Source organism: Cavia porcellus, unplaced genomic scaffold (assembly GCF_034190915.1).
Source record: "Cavia porcellus strain 051 isolate PalLab524CR breed Dunkin Hartley unplaced genomic scaffold, mCavPor4.1 scaffold_17, whole genome shotgun sequence".
Lineage (NCBI taxonomy): Eukaryota > Metazoa > Chordata > Mammalia > Rodentia > Caviidae > Cavia > Cavia porcellus.
The window spans coordinates 66,051,854-66,074,444 of record NW_026947500.1 but is presented as its reverse complement, the minus strand read 5'-3'; the positions used below and the strand labels follow the sequence as shown (position 1 = coordinate 66,074,444).

At 43.6% G+C, this 22,591-nt stretch overlaps 1 protein-coding gene across 1 annotated transcript; it reads left to right on the top strand.

The window, feature by feature from the left end:
• The first annotated feature begins 1,175 nt into the window (after positions 1 to 1,175).
• LOC134471024 (olfactory receptor 7A40-like) lies at positions 1,176 to 2,105 on the top strand. Its single transcript, XM_063228532.1, has one exon. The coding sequence runs from the start codon at positions 1,176 to 1,178 to the stop codon at positions 2,103 to 2,105; it is 930 nt and encodes a 309-aa protein (XP_063084602.1).
• The last annotated feature ends 20,486 nt before the right edge of the window (positions 2,106 to 22,591 follow it).

The following is a 22,591-nucleotide window of genomic DNA, read 5'->3' as shown; positions in this document are numbered from 1 at the left end:
CCATGCAGATAGCCATGGATGCCAACTTTTACTTTGTATTCAGGCTTTTCCACCTAATTTGAAATGCATCCTTGTCATGTAATATATACTGATGCATAATCTCTGATTCATTGAAGAAATACAAACTGAGCAGTGACCATTTCCCCTGCCGGCCACAGCCCTCTGGAAATGATTTTATTAACCCTTCCTTCTTCTTTTAAGCAATGTCCTTTATTTCAGTTTTTTTTTTTTTTGAGACAAGGTCTTGCTATGCACCCAAGCTGGTCTCAAAGTCTCAAATAACCTCCTGCTTTAGCCTCCCAGGTGCTTGGATTATAGGCATGTGCCACCACACCTGGCTTGGAAAGGTCTCCTTTCACCTGTCACCTATCAGCTCATCTTACCTGAAGACCTAGAACAAAATAAGACCCACAATGTACATTTTTCTGACTGCTTTTTTCCCCTTCATAGTACTGTCATTATCTGACGTATGTAATTATTCCTTTCCTTAATTGTATTTCCTTCAATTCATTTTTATTCTTTCTCCTTATTTAGTTTTAGGGATGTTAGGTTTTTAAACAATGATCATTCGCATGTAGAGAATGCCCAAAACTTTATCATCACCAAATCACACTCCTCAGAGGCATGAAAAAACTTAAATTTTTAATCTAAAATGTCTTGTGAAAAGATAGGAGTGAGACAAGAATTCAAATAAGTCATGTCAAGGGGATCCTGTTAAGACAAACCAATTTATAAACAAAATGTAGCAATTAGAGTCTGGGCCATGGACTACAAGTGATAGCCTTTGTGTGTATACTAGGTTCTTGCCCTAGTATAAATTACTGGTCTAACGTGGCGGGAGGCCAAAGCAGGAATGCCTACCACTTCCTGCTGCTTCTTTAGACCTAATTGCAGCTCCCTGTTTGCACACACAGAGAATTCCAGTCGGTTCCTCCCACGTCATCAATATCTGCCCATGCACCACTTTGGTTCTGAGGTCATAGAACCCTCTGCCTCTCTGCATCTAGTCAAAGGAGACAGCCCGGCTGCCATAGGTCATGTGCTCCTTTCCACGTCCTCAGCTCAATAAACATATTTGTTTTGTACTTTTGCTTCTCCATTGCACCAGAATACTCTAACAAAGTGAATGCTCCATAACTGTGTCCCATTGTTTTTCTCCTAGTCACACCAACTCCATGGAACCCGAGAATAAAACACAAGCTTTCAAATTTTTTCTTCTTGGAATTTCAGAGGACTCCAGCTTGCATCCCTTCCTCTTTGGACTATTTCTGTTTATGTACCTGGTCACGGTGCTTGGGAACCTGCTCATCATCTGGGCCACGATCACAGACCCCCGCCTACACACGCCCATGTATTTCTTCCTCTCTAACCTGTCCTTTGCAGACATCTGTTTCACTTCTACCAGCGTCCCGAAGATGCTGGTGAACATTCACACACAAAGCAAGGTCATCCCCTACGAAGGCTGCATCACCCAGGTGTACTTTTTCATAGTCTTTGGGGTTTTGGACAATTTCCTCTTAGCTGTGATGGCCTATGACCGCTTGGTGGCCATCTGTCACCCCCTGCAGTACATGGTAATCATGAACTGCAGACTCTGTGGTTCTCTGGTCCTAGCGTGCTGGATCACCAGTGCCTTAAATTCCTTGTTACAAACCTTAATGGCATTGAGGCTGTCTTTCTGTGCAGACGTGGAGATCCCACACTTTGTGTGTGAGCTTAATCAGCTGGTGCTTCTCGCCTGCTCTGACACCTTTGCTAATGACATGGTGATCTACTTTGCAGCCATGCTGCTGGGCGGTGGTCCCCTGGCTGGCATCCTTTATTCTTATGCTAAGATAGTTTCTGCCATCCATGCCATCTCCTCCGCTGGGGGCAAGTACAAAGCATTTTCCACCTGTGTGTCTCACCTGTCTGTGGTCTCCTTATTTTATTGTACAGTTCTGGGTGTCTACCTTTGTTCCTCAGTTACCCAGAACTCACAGGCTACCGCGAGAGCGTCAGTCATGTACAGCATGGTGACTCCCATGCTGAACCCTTTCATCTACAGTCTGAGGAATAAGGACATAGTGGGAGGGCTGAGAAGACTCTTCAGAGTGAAGCTATGAAAGAGTCATTGAAGAAGGCGCGTCACGGACACTAAGCCTCAGCTGCAGACATCCCATCCAATCCGACTCTGAAGTGGAACTTTCTGTTAACATTGATTTATAGAAAGTGTGATTTTTTGAATTGCTCTATGGAATTTAAACTCCTCATGAATCTTTTTGCTTCCTTGTCATCTAATATCTTCCCTCTCTGAACTTTCTCTTATTCCAGTGCTTTTTATAGGATCAAAAGTGATTGGAAGGTTGGCATTAGTCTCATAGGATGATGCACTAGGTCCTTCTATGGAAAAACAACAAACTATTTACAGAAGAAACTCAGAGATGACAGACTGTAAACGTTCTGCCATGGTTCCTTTTGATTAGCTATTGTTAGCGTTTTTATTGGTACTCCAAATGTCAAAGTAGTGGTGGTTCCATATTTGATCACAGGATCCTGTTATTCACTTGAGCAAACACTTTTATTTAGTTTTATTTTCACACTGCCTCTTATATTCCTGGACACAACATGAAAAGGAAAAGAATAAGAAAGAAGACAGAAGAGAAAACAGCAAACAAAAGGTGGAAAAGAGATATGACTTTACCATTTGTATATCTGGGCTGGTGAGTTTGTAGAGATGTGGTTTGTAAGGTGATTTGGGGGTACAGGGAGAAAGAAAGAAGATCATTAAAACTGAGGATTGAGAGAAGCTATGATTACACCAGAATCAATTAATACACTGCTAGAAATCTTCTATTTGAATACTCTATACATATTTTTTGGTGAGGGTTAACACAGAAGATACTCTTTAACCCAGAGAACTGATTAATTACCGTTTTTCTTTTGGCACATACAAACATAACCCATATACTTTCCAGATGAAAAAGGAGAACAAAAACAAAAACAGAGTGACAAAGAAAAAAATCCAGGCATGCGCCTACAATAATGCAGAAACTCAGGAGACTTCCCAGTCCTGTGGACACTGCAGTCACGGCTGGAGCAGTCACAACTGTGGGAACTGAGCTGGGATCCACTGCGTGTGAGTTAAGGGAACTGGACAGGTCGACCATATGATTTTAGTCCGCTCCTTCCCACAGAGTACAGGAGCTTGGACCCGAGAAATCACATCTAGGTCCCTCTGCAGACAGTGCTGTGCCTGGCTGCCCTCTGGAGATGGGCATCACTACCTAGAGGCATTTAGCTTTTCTTATGTGACTGGGCACCTTTGCAAGGGGAGCTGAAGGAGTGCAGTCTTCCCACTGTTCTCGGAAGGGTCTCCTTGATCTCTATTTCCTCCCTTGGGGTCATCTCCAGAGTGGAGAGGAACCTCTCCACACTGTACCCCTTGTATCTGACTCTTCACACACGCTGAGCTCATGCCCACCAGTCTGTACACCCAGTGGTGCCAAGGGCTCCCAAAGCTATGGCGCTTTTGGCTGGTGGTGCCTCTGAATGGTGGGCAGCAGGCTGGCTGTCACAGTGGCCTAGAAGTCACCAGTATTTGAGTGACCAAGGAGAGAGGGTCTACTCTGGTGCTGCTCCCGTGTCTTTTCTCCTCCCCCAAATCACACTGGTCACCACCACTCTCCCCCCTCTAACCTACTTGGGAACTGTGATAGTTTTTATTTCTTTCTCAAAAGGCTGCTGATCCTAGCCTGGTCACTTCTCTCCAAATTCTTCACTGGTTTTAAATTTCTCTAATCCTCTGAATATCTCACTGACCAGGATCCTTCTCCAGTGACAAGGGGAATAGAACAAGTGGGTCCTAGAGAGAGGCTCAAAGCCCTCACAGTGGTGAGCTCCTACCCTCAGAGGATTAGATCCCCTCCAAGATGGCGCTCCAAGATGGTGCTCTAAGATGGTGCTCCAAGATGGTGCTCAGTGGAACTGGGATACAAGCAGAACCAGGATCAAGATGTTCCATGTCTAAGTACCCTTGCTATTGGGATTCGTCTTGGGGGTGTTTCCTTCAGGTTGCCTCTTACTGTTTGCATCTTTGTTTGCCCTTGTTTCAGAGTAGCTGTAACTCCCTGGGCTCATCTCCCCAACGTTCTGGGAGAACTGTGATCTCTGGTCAGCCGTGATGGAATTCCTCACATATTTCCTTGTCAGAGAAACATGCGAGACATAGGCAAAATACCCCAAAACACAGAAATAATATGAAGAATCAACAAAGGGGACCACAAAAATTTTTAAAATTGTCAAATCGAAGAGATTATCCAATTGAGAGAAATTCTTTGCTAGTGACTCTTTTGATGGAGGACTAATATCTAGAATATATAAAGAACTTTAAAAACTAGTATCAATAGGAGGCTGGGGATTTACCTCAGTGGCATATGCCCTGCCTAGAAATCATGAGGTCCTAAGTTCAATCCCTGTTACCCCCCCCACAAAAAAAAAAAAACCAAAAACCCCCAAACAGCCATGAAGTAATAAACTCCACAGTAGCTAGGCAAATGAACTGAATAGATATTTGTCAAAATAAGAAATTCAGATGAACAGAAAATATGTGAAAGTATTTAATACATCAAGTTATTAGTAAAATAAAAATTAAAACTACAAAGAGACTGCATTATTAACTCTGGTTAGAATAACTACCACCAAGAACACAAAAAAATCAATGAATTCTGGCCAGGATTTAGTGGGGAAATAGGGAAAAGAATCCTCCTAGATTGTTAATAGGGAATGTAAACTATGCAAGTAAGTATGGAGAATCCTCAAAAGTGTACTAAACACTAAGAAGACTACAGTTTTCAAAAGACTAAATAGAAATAAAATTTGACTCAGTTATACTTTCTGGGGTTATTTCTGATAAAAGAAAGGACTGGATAGATAGGTAGATGGCCACATTTATAGTAGAGAAATCACAATAATTAAGCTGTGGAAACAGTCTAGATGCCTGTCAGCAAAAGTAGTTTTTATTTAATTTCCAAGAACTTTTAGATAATGGTCTGTCTTTTTCTTGTTGATGCACAGTTTGAGACCATGCTTCGTACAATTTCCATCATTTCAAATTTAATCATGTTTTTATCACTCAAAATGTGTCCGCCGTTACTGAATTTTCTACGTGTTTTGCCATTTGTGGATTAAGTGGTTTTTAGATGGTAGCGAGACTCAGCCTCAGTCAGTGGCTCTGTCTGCTGATGGACGGTGCTGCCCTGTAAACCATACTCTGGGGATTTCTCCCCTGCTTGATCTGTCAATTATTGATGGGCTTTTAAATTTCTAAGAATCATCATAAATTTGTGTCTTTCCCACGCTTGCCTATCAGTTCTTGTCTCACATATTTTGATGGTGAAGAGGAAATGGGTTACGGAGTTACTGTCTTACCGTGAACCTTTCACTGAACAGTTACGATGTCCTCCTTTATCCCTGAAATGTTTTCTTGATCTGATATTGACTTTCTGGAACATTAATATAGTTACTCTGCCTTTTAAAATTGTGCTTCTTTTATCCAGAGGATTTAGATTCCAAGATCCTCCCACTTCCCAGGTTCTGAAACCACAGAGGATGTGAAGGCCTCCATGTAGCAGTTAACATGCACAGAAAACCATTCATGACTTCATTTAAATAACTCACTTACGGGTTTCATGTTTGCCCATCCAGATTGCCAGCATCTCTAGTCTTGTGCTTTGGAGCCATTACTAAGTAAATAAAAAGTACTCCACTTGGGAGCTCGATTTGGTTATGGCAATTTTGTTTAGTATCTAAAGAATTATAAATAGTATTTCTAAGAAATAGAAACACGACGAGGAGAATTGAATGTGCTTGAGGGGAAAATAAATTTAATAATCGCAAATGGGCCCTGAGAGTCAGCAAGGAAAGAAAAGCTTTCTTGATTTTGCTGGTATAACTATCAACATTGAATTCCTTTAATTTTCAGGAAATGTCAGAAAAGAGCAGAGACTAATTTATCCAAAAGACAAAAGCAGTGGTGTATATATAATATTAAGATATGAGAAATTAAATGCCCCAAATAAAAATAATGGAAGATGTTGTAGGCAGGGGTTGTAGGGATAACAATCACAGGGCACAGAATTTATAATGCTATTTTATGATGATCACCCAGAGTTAAATACAAGAAAGTGCAGGAAATCTGTCCACAACACTAAAGACCCAGAATATTCAGCCAAGGGCCTGGAGCCCACAGCAATGTCCTGCATGAGTCCAGCTGAAGACCCAGAGCCCAAGACAATGCCTCCCACGAGTCCAGCTGGAGGTCCAAAACCGACAAGAAGGACTCATGCCAGTCCCTTTTACGGATCCGTGCTGGGAAGGCTCAAAGGTCAGCAGTGGAAGCCAAAAAGTCTATGCCAGTGAAGGAGCTGTGCTGGTAGGTTGAGGGTTCTACACTGGAGCTGAGAAGTCACGCTCAAAATAATGATCAGTACTGTCCTGAAAAGCATCACAGCTGTCCTTGGCGACAGTCAGGCCCCGAGCTCCTCCTCTGATGAGAACAGTCGAGTACATGCCAGGAAGCTGGTGCATGGATGAGTTCATCCTGGAGATTAAACAGCACGCATCTTCCCCTCCAGATCCAGGAAGTGATGCTCCATGTAAGGACCAGAGTTCCCCCAAAGTGGACCACAGCCACCCTCACCAACAAGGTCCTGAGCTCCTCTGATGATAATGGCTGAATTCATATTGGGGAAGCCAGCACGACGAGCTCCTCCAGGAGAACCAGCGGTTCAAACAGCATCATGTAGGAGAACCCACAATGCCCAGCTCTTCCTCTCTATGTCTTTTTATGCTGGCAACTTTCCTCAGCTGGGCCATCTACGCTCAGCACCATGCTGATTTAATCCAGCTGGTGTTAAGTTGCCCACCAGTTATTAATCCATAAAAGAAGAGCATGAAAAACCTTCAAATGGAGAACTGCAAAAATGGAATGTACACAGTCTAATAATTGGCATCTTTTCATGCTTTAGAGCATTCTATAAGATTTTGGGTTTTGCTTAACCTGCATTTATTAAATATTTATTTTCTCTGTTGCTTTTTGTACAGTTCCCAACTGCATGAAGCAGTCCATTTTCTCCTATTTCTCGTATGGAGTCCCTTGAATTCTTGGGTTTTGAATGTCTTATTATATTTTTTTGTCTTGTATTTTATCCATTTGTAAGTTTTGCATCTTTTTCAGTCATAACTTGCAGGCATTTTTATCATTTGAGTAATGTTTATTTCAGTTTCCCTTAGTACACGTGGTCATTTATATCATTTATTTATGTTTTTATTTTTAAAAAATTAAAATAAAAGAGGACATAACAAAGCAGGTCAGAGCAGAACAATTTAAGCAACATAGTGTTTCACCACAAGATGACCCGACATAGTAGTTACCATAGTGTCTCTTTCCTTGAAATATTTGAATATAATTTCGTATACTATAGGATGAAACATAAAACAACAGTGTAAAACCATTCAAGGGAATGAAACTATTACGTAGTATTCAGAACTAACTAACAGAAAAATGAACAATGGTTACTATATTATCTCCTTGTCCATAAAAATTTTGTTTATACTATCACATATAATAAAATCCAGTAAGATACAACATGATAAAACCGATGGAGACAGAAGAACAAAAGCTTGATGGGACTTCAAAACAAGATGATATTAAATTAGCACTAGCTATTATAATGTCTTGTTTTCTTCAAATGGGCTGTTCATACCATCACAGACAATAAAATCAAACAACCCAGGATAAAACCATTCCAGCTAATGAAAGCAAACATTATACGGCTTCAAAACAATATGATTGGGAATTATGATTACCACATACTTTTGTGTATTCTTACCATTTCTTACACTAGGGAAACTATTGGGTATTTATACATGGTCATTTATATCTAAAGATGAAGTTTAACCTTCTATTTCTCTTCACTCAACATTTAAATGTCTTTAAAGACTTGTACTCTGTCCTATTTCCACCTTTGGGATCACTTTGGTGCAAATGAATTACCCATAGGGGAGTCCTTAAATCCTTTGTTACACGCTTTCCCATAAAGTTTTGGACGTTTAGTACATTTTGCTTCCTACAGCTGTTTTGAATCCAGTACAGTTAATTGCATTCCTGCTTCCACTCCTGATTCCGTAATATCTTAGACCCTCACAATATATCTTTTTATTTCATCATGCACACATTTCTACTTGTGATTCATAGTCAAACAGGAGTTTTAGGAGGCATTCTGTTGCCTTGTGAAATTTTACTGTTTTGTTTATTTTGTGTTGCGCTGAGGTGTGTGGATGCTACAGCCTAAAACAGCATTGCTGTGTGAAAAACCCTTCACCTGCTTTTATTCACATACTTTGGGCCTGGATAACTATAACCCTCTGCCCCAGCCCAAGCTCTGACCACCTTGGTGAACATGGAGAGGAAGACGCAGTGGAGTTACGTCAGCAGCCAAGTTCTCTGGGGCTGAACTTCAGTCACAGAGATAATCTAAGTGTCACCATTTGTGATCTGGGCTCCAACCAGATTCCTAAGTGCTTCCTGCTCACAGTGAAGCCCTAGAAACTCTGGTCTAGGCTCGTGGTTGTTAGCCTCCTTGCTTTCCGCTGGCGTATGTGCCATGTTAAACTTGTGATGAGCTGATCTGAACGTGGAAGAATGTGGAACAGCATCTTTTTAGTGGAAACAATAAAACAAAAATATATAACAAAATCGTAGAGTAACAAGCATTCCTATGTTATGTATTGTTGTCTTCAAAAGTTTTTTGTCAGTACCTTGCACTCTGAATGAGCAACGTTGTCATGGTGTATGCTGGTGGCCCCCAGGCCTCATGCATTTGCATTGTGCATTTGTGACGGTTCATTGTCTAGTGCTTGGATTGGGAGTGTGAGTGCTACACTGGCCTAGTGGTGGAGCCAGAATGTATGTAATGGCAGGAAGAAGGTGTGTCTTGCTCTTTGCTGGCTCCTGCTTGCTATTGGCAGCTGCCATGAACTGCGGCCCAGCCATGCCCGCCTGCTTTGAGCCAACTGAGTGTGGACTGAAACCTCCAACAAGTGTAAGAAATAAATCTTTCCTTTCCTTTAGGTATTTTGTCTCAGCAATGAGTAAAAAATAACTAAGACACAGTCTTTCACCTCAATTGAGCAGCTACTCTAAACCTTCCCAGCTGTGACAACCAAAGTTTTCCCCAGATATTCCCACGTGTTTCATAATAGGATAATCATTCCTAATGGAGGACCATTTCTATAGAACGTGAGATCAAGGAACTTCTTGATGGATTTTCCATGAAAACTCAGCCCTTACTCAGATTACATAACCTGTCTGAGCCTCCCTCCTGCAAGTGAGAAGATTCTTGACTGTAATTGGCCTCATATGAAAAATCCTTGTGAGTTTCCATCATAGAACTAAGGGTGTAAGTCAGTGGCAGACCTCTTACCTGGCATGGTTAGTGTCCTGATTTTCATCTCCAGTACCAGAAAAAATAAAAGCTTCTCACTTGAATATATGGTGTCTAAGACATTTAAATGTATCTCTTAGTATTACTGAACATTTCAGGAACAAAGGGTAAGTAACAACTTCTAACTTGTGTTCCCAGCCTAAGCCTCATGAGGGCTTTGAAGGAAGCACCACAAAGTAAATGACGTACAAACTTGCTATGGTTTTATAACAAAGCTTTCTCCCTTGATAAAGACAGAAAATTTTTGAAGCCACCTGGAGCATGTCTCCTTTACAAGTCAGGGATTTTGTGTTCGTAGGAGTCTTTTGTTTGATTGGTTTGGTTCCAGTGATCAAACTCAGGAGCTTGGGCTTACCAGGCAGGTGCTGTGCCACTGGGCTTTTTATCCAGCCCAACCCTAGAAACCTTGAAAATTGGGGGAGGGTGCAAAGATGGCAGATAGATAACAGCTGGCTACAGAGGCTCCCTGAAATAGTCAACTTAGAATTCAACATAATACAGTATGGGGAGCCCCAAACAGAGGGAGATGAATTCTCTCATCCCAAGAAGAAATGAAGGTGAGAAGAACCAATCAAACATACAGTCCTGGTGCTATTATTGGAACAGCTAAAGGTTCAGTGCTCCCGCAGCAGTGGGTGACTTGCTGAGCCATCCGAGGTCCTGCTGCTTTGACTCACTGGAGGCGCAGTCACACTGAGGTTGGAGATTGGCCAGCCAAACAGAGAGCAGAGCTGGTGGGGAGCCTGCATCGACCTCTGGTGAGTGATGGGAGTGGAGCCATTCCACAGAAAGGGGGCTCCAGCGGAGGACAGTCTGGGGCCAGGCTGGACTGGCAAGTACAAGGGGCAGCAGTGACTTCAGTCAGTTGTTCCCCTCCCAAACAGGATTGGTAGATTGAGCTAGGCCTGGGTCATGTGACCTGGATGAGACCCAATAGGTTATCTGAAATCAATTCTCTAAGGTGGCGGTGCACACTAACCATGCAAGTGAAGTCTCAGAAGTTTGACCTGGAGGGGAGGCAGCGCATAGTAATACACTGCATGCCACAGCAGCTTGACTGATCCAGAGGGGAGGGGCCAGGATACACTGCCCCTGTTTGCAACTCACTAGCACACTGAAGAGGGAAGGGTCACCTAGCCAGGATGCTTCAGAAGAATTGTAACCAACAAAGAAAGAAACTGTCGCCTCCTGAAGAAACAAAAAAGATGGGAAGAGAAAGCAAAAAATTCCCCAGGTCCCAACCCTGAGAGCATTGAACAAGGACAGGTAAAAATAAAGGAGAATGAGAACAGCAAACATTCAAATCAGACATGGCACCAGTGGACATAAAGAGATATCTTCAGGACCTCATAGACAAGTTCAAAAGGGAAATATTTAGCCAAGTAAAACAGGATGTAAGAAGATTAATAGAAGAGATGTTAAGCACCCATCAAGCAGACACAGATGGAAGAAGGGTGCATGCTTTAATTTTGTAACTTAAACAACTATTTCTAAGATGCCAATATGTAATATATTAACTAATGATTTCTTACTGTTTATGTTTTTGGAATTCTGTATTACTTGTACCCTTTTTCTGTTTTGTTTTTTTCTCTTTAAATAAAATTTTAAAAAACCAGAAGAGAGTACCATTTGATGAAGTATATAGAGAAAATATAGAATACATGAAGCAGATTCAAAGAGATCACCAGGAAATTGAAAACTTTATGGAAAGATGGCAAATCTGCTTGAAAGAATCTAAGGATAGATTATCCAAACTGGAGGACAATTTTGCAATGTGGGTGTATGAAAGGGAAAACTTTAAAAATAACAAGGAAACAAGCAGTAACAATACAAAGGCTAGAAGATGATAAGAGGATCTATAACTTGAGAATAAAGAATGTGAATGAAGAAGCTGGGGTACAAGCAAAGGAATTACAAAGGCTATTCACAGAAATAATTAAGGAAAACTTCCCAAACATAGGAAAATGATATTCTGGTATATGAGGCATACAGAACTCCATTCACTTACAACCAGAACAGAGCTACACCCAGTTATATAATAATCAAGATCCCAGAAATTCAATATAAGAACAGAATATTAAAAGCTATTAGAGACAAGAAACAGATAAACTATAAAGGAAGGCCCATCAGAATAATGGCAGACTTCTCGACACAAACCATCAAGTCAAGAAGAGCCTGGAGCAAAATATTCCAAGCCCTGAAAGAAAATAGCCTCCATCCCAGATTGATATTCTCTGCTAAACTGTCTCTAGAAATTAATGGAGAAACAAGATGCTTCCAAGACAAAGAGGAACTTGGGAAATTCGCAACCACCAAACCAACTCTACAGAGAATACTACAGGGCATTCTAGAGAGAGAGAAAAGTACTAGGATTCCAGGAACAGTGGCAGAGAGGCCTCAATGAATGGAGCAGAAAAAAGAATGAAGAAGATAAGCAGACAACTGATGGCAAAAAAAGAGAACATAACAGAAATGAGGCAGAGAAAGTTGGTTGTACTCACTAACATAGATGGCCTTGATACGCTAAATTAAAAAAAAAAAGATCCACACGTGGAGTAGATCAGGAGGCAGAGTCCACCAAGATGCTATTTATAGGAAATATAATTAACATGAAAAAGAGTACATGAACTGAAAATCAAATATGAGAAAACAATGCTCTACGTGACTGAGAACCAGAGAGTAATAGGGGCAACTAGACTAGTATTTGTAGATAGGTTGGAAAGACAGGCTTTAATAGATAAAGGAATACAATTAGAGATCAAGTCCAGGAGAAAGAGGGTTCAGAACCACTTAGGTAAATAGCAGCCCCCCCCCCCCCATTTTAAAACCAAGAGTCTTGGTCAGACCCAAAAATGCACAGTATACCCTGGGGAAGTGAAAGGGGAGGGAGAGTCTTAAAAAAGATGGTAGAAGATATTGTTAATAGTGTATCAGGCTTTAAATCCCACATTTCTCACACCACTCTGCTTAGATAGATTTTATTCTCTTTTTTTGCTTTGATAGATTGTATTTTGTCCCAGTTTGTCTACTTGCATTAGATTTGAGGGCACACACAGCTATCCAAAAAACATCAGGATATAGCACAGTAATCATCTGTAATTTCCTATTATCTTAATCTGGAGCCTTGTATGACTTATACTGTTTTATCATGACTGATCTTAGTTAAATCTGGTTTGTTTGATTGCTGTTTGGTATCAACAGATTTTATTCAAAACTGGTATGATTGATAGTATCAAGTCTGAGAATATAGGCAACTACACTGAAGATGACAAGACTCACTATGATACACATTCTGGTTTGATAACTGCCTGCTTTTGAAGTTTTTTACTATATACAAAGTTCTGTTTTTATTAATACTGTTATGTACTGATATATTCAATTATACTATGTCTGATGATATAGCCAGTTCTATTGAAGATAACAAGAGACAACACACGAACTATGGTAGAACTCTTTGTACAATGGTCTTCTATGTGTTTTTCATTTCATGTGTTTATAGGAATATGTTTTGTTTTGTCTTGCTTTGTCTTGTTTCTCCCTCTAATATAGAAAGGATAGAAATACATGGTAAAGCTCATGCATGTGTAGGATCTATAAACAGTTTATGAGAACTGATCTTATGACACATGATGAAATGAACAGATATTTTGAAGAAAAAGAGACACTAAAGTACCCAGTGCTGATCCTGGAGTGTCATAATGTGAAACCCAGTAGTCATATTATTCTTTGTTCAGAGTGATATTAGCCTGCTTGGGTTTGTTCAATCTCAACATAATTGAAGATATGGATAACTGCATGTATGTTTAAGTGTATAGGCTTGACAGCCATATATCTAAGTTTTTGTTGGATAGTTGAACAGAACTGGTTGCAGTCTCACTATTTGAATCCCCACTTTATATGCTCCATTTTAGTATCTTGAATAACTATTTGTAAGAGGACAATCTGTAATCATCAACTAGTGATTTCTTATTGTTTATTTTTTCTTTGAAAGTATGTATTATTTCTACCCGTTTTCTGTTTTGTTTAGTCTTTCTTTAAATAAAAATTTAAAAAAAGACACTACAGTCCCCAGTGCTGATGCCAGAGTGTCATGATGTGAAATCCAGCAATACTATTATTCTTTGTTCACAAGGATTTTAACCTGCTTTAGTTTGTTCAATCTCAACATAAATGAAGATATGGATAACTGCATGTATGTTTTTTTGTCTTGTTGAGAAGGGGTCTTGCTATGCAGTCCATGCCGGCCTTGAGCTCACTTTGTAGAGCAAGCTGGTCTTGAACTCAAAACCTATCACCCACTTCAGCCTCCAGAGTGCTGGGATTACAGGTGTGAGCCACCACACCTGGCTCTGCATTGTATATTTAAGTGTATAAGATTGACAAATATATTACTAAGTTATTGTTGGATAGTTGAATAGAACTGTTTGCACTCTTGCTGTTGGAATTCTCACTTTATATGTTCCACTTTTGTATCCTGAACAACTAGTTGTAAAAGGACAGTATGTGAACATCAACTAGTGATTTGTTAGTTTATTTTTTCTCTGAACGAATGTATTTTATCTACCCATTTTCTGTTTTCTTTAGTCTTTCTTTAAATAAAATTTAAAAAAAAAGAAACCTTGAAAATTCAGGAACCTCAAACTTTGGAGAAAACTGTAACTAAGGATGCACAGAGGTGGTAGGTAGGTTAGGATTCTGGAAGACAGAAGGTTTCATGGGGAAGGTTAATAAAGTCTGGGCTCACCTGATGTTTAACCATGTCTCTTGAGTACACAGAATGAGCAGGAAATTTTTCCTTTGGCCCAGACCAAAGTCCCAGAGGGAAATCAGGGGCTCTGAGGCTGGAGCAACCAGAGGAACTGTGCATAAGGAGCAGAGATAGGAAATTGTAAGATGCCCTGACGCTGTCTGCCTGAGCTAAAACCATGCTGGACGGGACACAATGTTGGTTTGGAAGCCTTAAGTCTGGCTAGGTGGTCAGTGCTTCCCTCCTTCTCGCTGCCTGGTCTGGGGCAGAGCTTCAGTGTCCACCACCAACTGTCCAGGGAGGAAGCCTTACTTCCTCGCAGAGGCCCTGCCCAGGTGAGTCCAAGCTCCTCTAGGAAAGACTCGGAGAGAGCACAATTTGAGAAAGTTGTCGTGAGGTCACTTGTGTTCAGCTAAGCTCAGTGCCCGTGTGGCTCACGCTGTCAGGAGGGTGTGATCATATTCCAGTTTTACAGTAAGGGAGTAAAACATGTCGAGTGAATTGCAGGGGCAGGAGGGTTTTAGCTTTTTAAATGTCAGTAGGCTTCTGTCTTTCAAAAGATCGAGGCAATAAACTGCTTGAAAATACTACCTTAAAGTTTGTGAGGCACATGTTTTACAAACTTTCCTTATACTGTGTGTGTATAACTTTTTTATTTAATAGATGAGGTCTGAAAACAACCTCTAATTTGCAGTTACTTCCTCACTCTGACACTGAATGTGTGTGTAGCGTTTTTAGACATTAACGCTCCTTTTCAGTCTGGGACAGATATTTGTTTTTGCAGGGTGAGTGTGCAATCTTTGTTCTTGTTGCTACTGCACGCCTTGCAATATGACAACTGAAGTTTTTCAGCAACTGTGACTTTAGCATTTAGATTTTATTTTGAGAAATCATGTGTGAAAGTTTACCAATGTCTTATGATCAGTGTTTTTTTTAATTTTTTTTTAACTTCATATCGGTACTGCGGATCGAAATCATGACCGCCTGCTTGCAAGGCAGGTGCTTATGCCACTGAGCTAAATCCCCAGCCCCATGATCAGTGTTTTATCAGCTGTCATAGTGGGTACCCCACCTCAGTCACTTTTTAGCTGGAGATCGTTTCAAATGCTTGCTGGATCCTTAGCTGCAGTAAATCTGTGCATGTTTTAACATCTTATTTTGTGCACAGATTTTTTACTTTTAAATGCCGTGTGCAGTTATCAGGATAATTAGCAATTCCTCCGCTTCCAGCTTTTATGTTTTCTTTGCACTGGGAGTCTTCATGTCCTCTTTCTAAATCCTCATAAAATGCAGAATTAATTTTTGCATACTACAAATTTAAATCCCACTGCGCTGTAGGATGCAAGAACTTACTCCTCCCGTGAAACCGCGTTTTCAGACCTGCTCTCCAACCTCCCTCTGCCAGTCTCTCATCACCACTCTGCTCCTGTCTGCTTCTGTGAGATTTGGTTTCTCAGCTTCTGAGGACAACACACAGTACTGTGTCTCTGTGCTTGAAGTGTTTTACTTAGTGTAATGTCTTTGAGCTCTATCTGTGTTGCCCCATTGCACCTGACTGTTCCATTTAATCCAGATGGTTTTGATGCTCTGTATTTAACCTGTGTGTTAGTTCCTCTGGCATGGTTTTTATTGATACACTCTTAATTCCTTAAAATTTGTTTCCATGCAGATGCACGGCTTTAGTAATGGCAAAGCAAGCTACAGGTATATTCCTTGCTTAATCAGTCTTACATCCTAATGGAAAAGGCAGAGGACAATTAAAGACATTCACGTGCAACATAATGTTATTAGGGCTAAATCGTATAGAGAAACAGGATAGACAGTCGTGCCATGGGTGGAATGTCACGCAGCGTGTTGTGGGCAGGACTTTGCATGTTGAATGAAGAACAGAAAGCTCTAACGTGTACCCATGGAATTCATGAGGAAAGAAATCGAACTCCAAGAACCAGGAGAAGATGCCAACAACAAAAGTGAGGGCAGGACTTGCCTTATCTTCTAGAGACTTCACATATAAATAAATGTTTAAGAAAATGGGAATCTCATTAATCTTGACGTAGGCATTTTACAGTTGCATATGTTTATATTTTTCAGTATGCCCCCAAAACACATGGATTTATTGTGCATCCATTAAAATTAAAAAATAAAAGATAGACATGTTTAAATAAATATGGAAGCAATATAAAAATAATAATTATATAATGAGACGTGATGTGGATATGATAGGGAGCAACAGGAGCATGACACACTCTAATATTTTCTTTTGTTTTGTTTATTGCCTTCTGTTGAATTCTTAACAAGCCGCAGTCTGAGCCCCTGAAGGGCCCAGACCTTGCAATAAGGAGCCTCTTCTCCACGGCTAGGTGGGCATCGCCTGCTTCTTTGCTTTCATTGTCAGAAGTTTCTGTAACAACACATCATCTTTATGTCCATACACGCATCTCCAGCCAGTCCTCCTCACCCACCTAGCTGGGGGTTGTGGGCAGGATGGTGATGTCTACAGGCATCGTGATATCATCTAGGGGCTGGTGAGACCTGGGATTAAGTGAAATCAGCACCTTTGTCACTGCTAGGTGCCAGTGGAATGCGTGGGGGAAGTGTTGCTTGTCTGCGGGGATGGTAAGTTCTTTAAGAAGGGACTCAAGGGCCTGTTAAAGAGTAGGTAAAGTTTCTCAAATGGAGAAAGGGTAAAAGTCCCCCATAGAGCAGTGTTTGAGGATCCCAGCAATGAGAAACCAGTGCTGAAGGCTGAGTTGCTGGGGAAGCGGAAATCTGGGAGAGCAGTGTAAGTGGGAGCGGGGTGCCTGAGGGCCAAGCCAGGGAGGCGGGCGCTGAGAGGGGACCCTGCGTACTGTGCCACTGATTCAGCAAATGTTCCTAATGCAGACCAAGGGGGGCTGAAGGAGAGAGGAAGGAAAGCAGACCACGCCTCTCACCTTAGGTAATTGTCCATTTCTTAACAAAAAGGAGCCGTGCCAAGGTCCTGTGGGCATTGTCCGGGTCTCTGCATCACGTTAAGAGTATGGATATTGATATAGAAATCTATAAATCAGGACACTAATCTGGATCAGGTTCCCAGCTTCAAACCACCGATATGTTTGGCAGACCTCAGACTGGCAGCCTGGTTTTCTGATTGCATATGTCACTCCTGTCACAGTGATTATCAAAGCCTTTTAACACTTCTTCTTTAAAGATTCTCTTCTTTGGTTGTAGATTATGTTCTGTGAATTTTGAGTTTATCTTTTTGCTCCTACTTATACGTGGGGGTTAAATCTAAAAGTCCTGTCACTGTATAAGCATCTCTTCTTTCTCTTTCCAATAATGCATTTTTTTTGCTTCTTTATGACATGACAGTTCCCTCTTCACCACAGCCTCTCAGGAATCCCTTGAGTGCACTCTGCATTTTAAACCCGCCTTGCCATTTCAGCCCTGTCTCTGCTGATTGCGCAGGTGTCTTGTTTTATGTGTCTCCAAATAGAGGCCCAAAATGGTCAGGATCAAGTTCACCCGGCCCAGGTTTCCCTCTCACAGGACTTTTGCCATCTGCAGGGGGAGAAAGCTGTCTGTGTTTTCAGGGGAAGCATAACCTGGTGCCCCTGCTCCCTCTGTGTTCATACTTTTGCCAATCAGTGTGAGGTTTAGGGAAGCTTGGAAGTGACATGAATTTAGGAGGCTGCACCGGTGTGTGTGTGTGTGTGTGTGTGTGTGTGTGTGTGTGTGTGTGTACGCACATGTGTGTCTGTGTTGTGGGGGTGAGGTGTCCTCAGGGAAAGGTTACCTACGGCCATACATTCCTTTATGTGACTCAGAATTCAGATGCTGGCGTGTTCAGGAGCAAACAGAGCTAAGCAAAGGCGTGTTCCGTTTATAGTGTCCTCCTTTGGAGGACAAGACAGCGGGAGCAGCAGCACGTGAGTGAGGGGCTTTGTATGTACTGAAATTTCAGCGAGGGCGGTGAGGCTGACCCTCCCTCACCTTCCCTGAGGTCCCCTGGCCGCGATCCCTGCAGATCCTCCCTCCGGCACGAAGGCTTCTTTTGACACCTAAATATCTGAAACAAGTGCCCTCCTCAGGGCCATTGCACTGTCTGTACTCCTCCCAGACACCTCCCCCCGGGTAACTGTGGGGACTGCACCTCGTCTAATTTGCATCCTCTAACCAAATGTCATCCAGTCTACTGCTCTTGTCTGAAATCCCATAAAATCGCTTTCCTTTCCATCTTTTCCTTTTTATTTTGGGCACCTTTCCATTTTCTTACTAGTCTTGTTATCTGCTTATATTCTTTCTCCCTAGTAGACTTTGGGATCTTTCATTTTTCTGCATCTTACGGCCATATTTCTACAGTGCCTGAGTGTCGGAGTGGCTGAAGTTGGAGGCCGATCACACTGTGCTGGGCTGGAGTGACCGGCGCAGCTCCAGTGAAACAGGAGACAGGAGACGCTCTTGTGGACGACAGTTAACTGCTGGTTTATTTACGCGGGCTCTGGTTTATATATTTGGCCGTGACCAATCACAGGCTGCCACGAGGAAGCAGGGCGGGAATGGGATGCAGGCTCTGGCTACTATATCCAGCTGTGGCCAATCAGGAGTTGCTACAGAGTACAGAGTAGAGCACGGGGTGCGCACGGGTTGGCTAATTTAAAGAGGGACGTAGCGCATTGCGGAAGCTGGCGTGGTCCTTAGTCCCGGCTGGGGTATGGTATGTTGAGCGCCTGTGCCCAACATCTCCCCCTTTCTCTATAACTGACGCAGGGTCTCCAGAGGTCAGTGCCCCTCGTGAGGCGTCATGCTGCGCAGTCATGACAGTGCCTCACTACTTGTTGGTGCTCTTTTGGAGGGGGCGGGAGTATTGTTTTATGAGCCCAACCCGCATGCTCACCAACATGGGGACCGGGGTGTCTCCTGGCCAAGGACGACACCCCCTGGGATGCTTTGCTCCACACCTGCGTCACAGCATGGCGAGCCATGCTGCCGGGCTTTGACCAGATTCCATGATCAGCAATGCTTGTTTGGTACTTTGTCCCTATTCCTTTGTCTGCAAATTCGACAGAGCAGAAGTAGACTGCCGAATGCGGCAAGTGTAGTCATGATAGCCAGAGCCCCTGTTCCTGCCCATTCCTTTATGAAAGCCAATTGGAGAGTTGGCCCGAGCTGGATCACAGGAAACTCGTCTGAGTCCGCCATAACTGGAACCGGTGCGAACTGGAGTACCTGCATAATAACAGCTGCAAGTGCACTGTTATCCCAACATTGTAACATATAACAGGTTGCGGTGGAGCAATTTAGAAAAGTCATTGGCTGCAAGGACCGTACGAGATGCAAGAAGGAAGGGAAAAGGAGGCTACTAACCAGGGGAGTTGGCCAAGGTGCCATGGTTAATGGGAGTTGTGGGTGTACTTGCTTGGTCTGGCTTGTGAGGCTCCTGTTGGTTCCCCTGTTCTGTGGTTGACGTTTCCTCTGGGTCGGGGTCTGGTGGTTTGCAGGGACGTATCAGGCGTTCCGGGACCCAGACAGGTTCGCTGCCTTCTTCCTTCGGGAAGATACAGACCGCCCCTCTCGCCCAACTAAGTACTGGGCTGGGGCCTCTCCACACCCCATGCAGGAGGTCTTTCCAGCGTACCCAACCATGTTTGGGTGCGACAGGGTTGGCATGTAGCTGTGCTGGCGTGGATCCTTGTGGGTTGATGTTTACAAAATTGTAAGTAAAGAGGGCAAGATTTAGTCTGGCCCTAGGTGTCATGCCCTGGGCAATACCCTCCTTTTGTTTAAACAGAATAGACTTGAGGGTTTGATATGGCCTAACTTTAATTGCTCTTGAATAAGTTTGGATGCGGCTTCTGCTTTGTCTCGTGGTAGGGCCGTCAACAATGGCAAGCCCCGACTCCTGCCAAGTTAACGAACTACACCTGGTGCAGACCCAGAGCAGCTGTGAGCTGCTTAATGAGCGGCATGGCTGTCTCTGCGTCTCCAAAAACTCTCCCTGCCGCCTCCATCATGCGGGCCACAAAATCTGAAAAAGGCTCGCTCGGGCCCTGCAAAATTTTTGTCAAGTGGCCTGAGACTTCTCCCCTAGCCGAGACCCGTTTCCATGCTTGTATGGCTATTCTATTTATCTGTGCATATACCTCTTGTGGAAATATCAGCTGGTTATTGAGATACTGCCCTTGTCCTAATAACATATCCGCGTTCCAGGCGGCCTGATTGTTCTGGGCATTAGCTTGGGCCTGTTCTGTGGCAAGTTCAACATTCCAAGCTTTCCAATCAAGATATTGGCCTGGGCTGAGCACTGCCTTGCACAAACTGGCCCAATCAGCAGGTGTCATGGAGTTTCCTGCCATGGCTTCTACTAGGGACAGGGTATACACCCCATTAACACCGTACATGGTGCTGGCCTCCTTAAGATGCTTTATCGCCTTTATATCTATAGGCAGGTGGGCTCTGTTTCCCTGAGCATCTACAGCAACCGGAAAAGCCTGGAGAAGACGGCCCAGGCCTCCTGGGTCCTCTCTTTTGACTTGATGCCAAAGGTCTTCCTGGAATGTCCCAGGGGATGTCTGGACCCATTGCGGACAGCTACATAGCTGATGGCAGGGTCTCTGGTGGGCGTGATAATCTGGCGGGTAGGGAGGTAGAGCCATAGGTCTTATACGGGGTGGCCCTGGGATCTCATACTCGCTTTTATTGACCCATTTACTCTGAGAAATCCTGCGTTGCAGCTCATTTATGGCCTCAGAGTAGGGCCCTCTCGACTGCATGTGTGTGACTTCCCCTCTTTCGGTGCTGTCTGCATCCGCCATTTTGTATACTTCTCCTTCCTCCCCCTCATTATCTGACGAGTCTGGGTTGGGTGGGGTCACCTCGCCTGCGGCACTGGACTCGCGAGATTGCTCACGGGAGGATTCTGCCTGATGGTGACCAAGCGCCATGGCGCCAGCCCTTATATGGTCACGACAAGAGGTGTCTGCTAGGCAGCTTCTCACTACGGCCCAAAGGGGTTTGACTCCTGGCTCCAGGAGGCCATTTTCTGCTGCAAAGTCAAGATCTCTCCCTAATTTATCCCAGCTGGGGATGGTAATGGACCCCTGTGGGACCAAACCAAGGTGCTACCTTATCGACCTGATCGAGGAAGTTTTGAATTTGTTCTCGTTTCATTTGTAATCCCTTTTCTCTCAGTAAGTCGCTTAAGGCGACTGACAGTGGCTGAGTAGCCGTGTTACCCATGTTAACCGGAATTTCAAGAGTTTCTTTTTATTTTATTTTTTTTTCTTTTTCCTTTTTTTTTTTTAATACAGGGACAGCTTAGTCCCCGCGCCCCTTTACGGCGCCCCCAAAACCGGCCTCTTTACGGCCCCCGGAACTCTCTTTACGAGTTCCTGACCCTTGCGACGCGTCCGCCCAAGGTTGCTCGATAGCCCCACCATCCGGCCCGCAGCCCCCGCTGCCTGTTGCGTAGCCCCTGCCACCAACGTTGAGCAGTTTAACCTGTCAGCCCCCGCCCGCCAAGTAGCCCCCACTATTGACGGTTTTACCTGTTAACGTCTCTGTTCCGTCAGAGAGAGAGGTTCGTTCCCCTTACTGTTGGAGAGAGGGTCTCAGCGTTCCGGGCTCCCCGTACGGGCCACCAGATGACCGGCGCAGCTCCAATGAAACAGGAGACAGGAGACGCTCTTGTGGACTACAGTTAACTGCTAGTTTATTTACACGGGCTCTGGTTTATATATTTGGCCGTGACCAATCACAGGCTGCCACAAGGAAGCAGGGCGGGAATGGGATGCAGGCTCTGGCTACTATATCCAGCTGTGGCCAATCAGGAGTTGCCACAGAGTACGGAGTAGAGCGCGGGGTGCGCACGGGTTGGCTAATTTAAAGAGGGACGTAGCGCATTGCGGAAACTGGCGTGGTCCTTAGTCCCGGCTGGGGTATGGTATGTTGAGCGCCTGCGCCCAACACTGGAGGAAGAAGAGTGCCTGGGGAGCCACGTGGCCGGGCGGCTCCAGCCCAGAGGTCCCCAAACCCCGAGACAAACCAAGCACTGGGGTGCTGGGCAAAGGGGTGTCACGTGGCATCATCTTGCTAACCCTGTAAACAAGCACCCCACAGGGCTGAGTGTTCCTTTCCTCCCAGCCACACAGAGGGCTCCACCTGACCTCAGGTTTTTTCTCTTTTCTTTTTTTTCCCTTCCTCTCACCTCCCTTCCCCCCAGGAACCTCGAGGGCTGCAGCTGGTTGGTATATATTCCTTAGCTGCTCGGAAAATATGATCACAACTCTGTGGGGTGATGACCTGATGCGGAAGGGGCTGAAGATGGACACAAATAATGTGATCGGAATCGTAAATACAGTCCAGGAGATCACGCCCAATG

What these genes read in the sequence shown, in the direction of transcription:
- LOC134471024 (XM_063228532.1), top strand. Translation starts at nt 1,176, where the DNA reads ATGGAACCCGAGAATAAAACACAAGCTTTCAAATTTTTTCTTCTTGGA.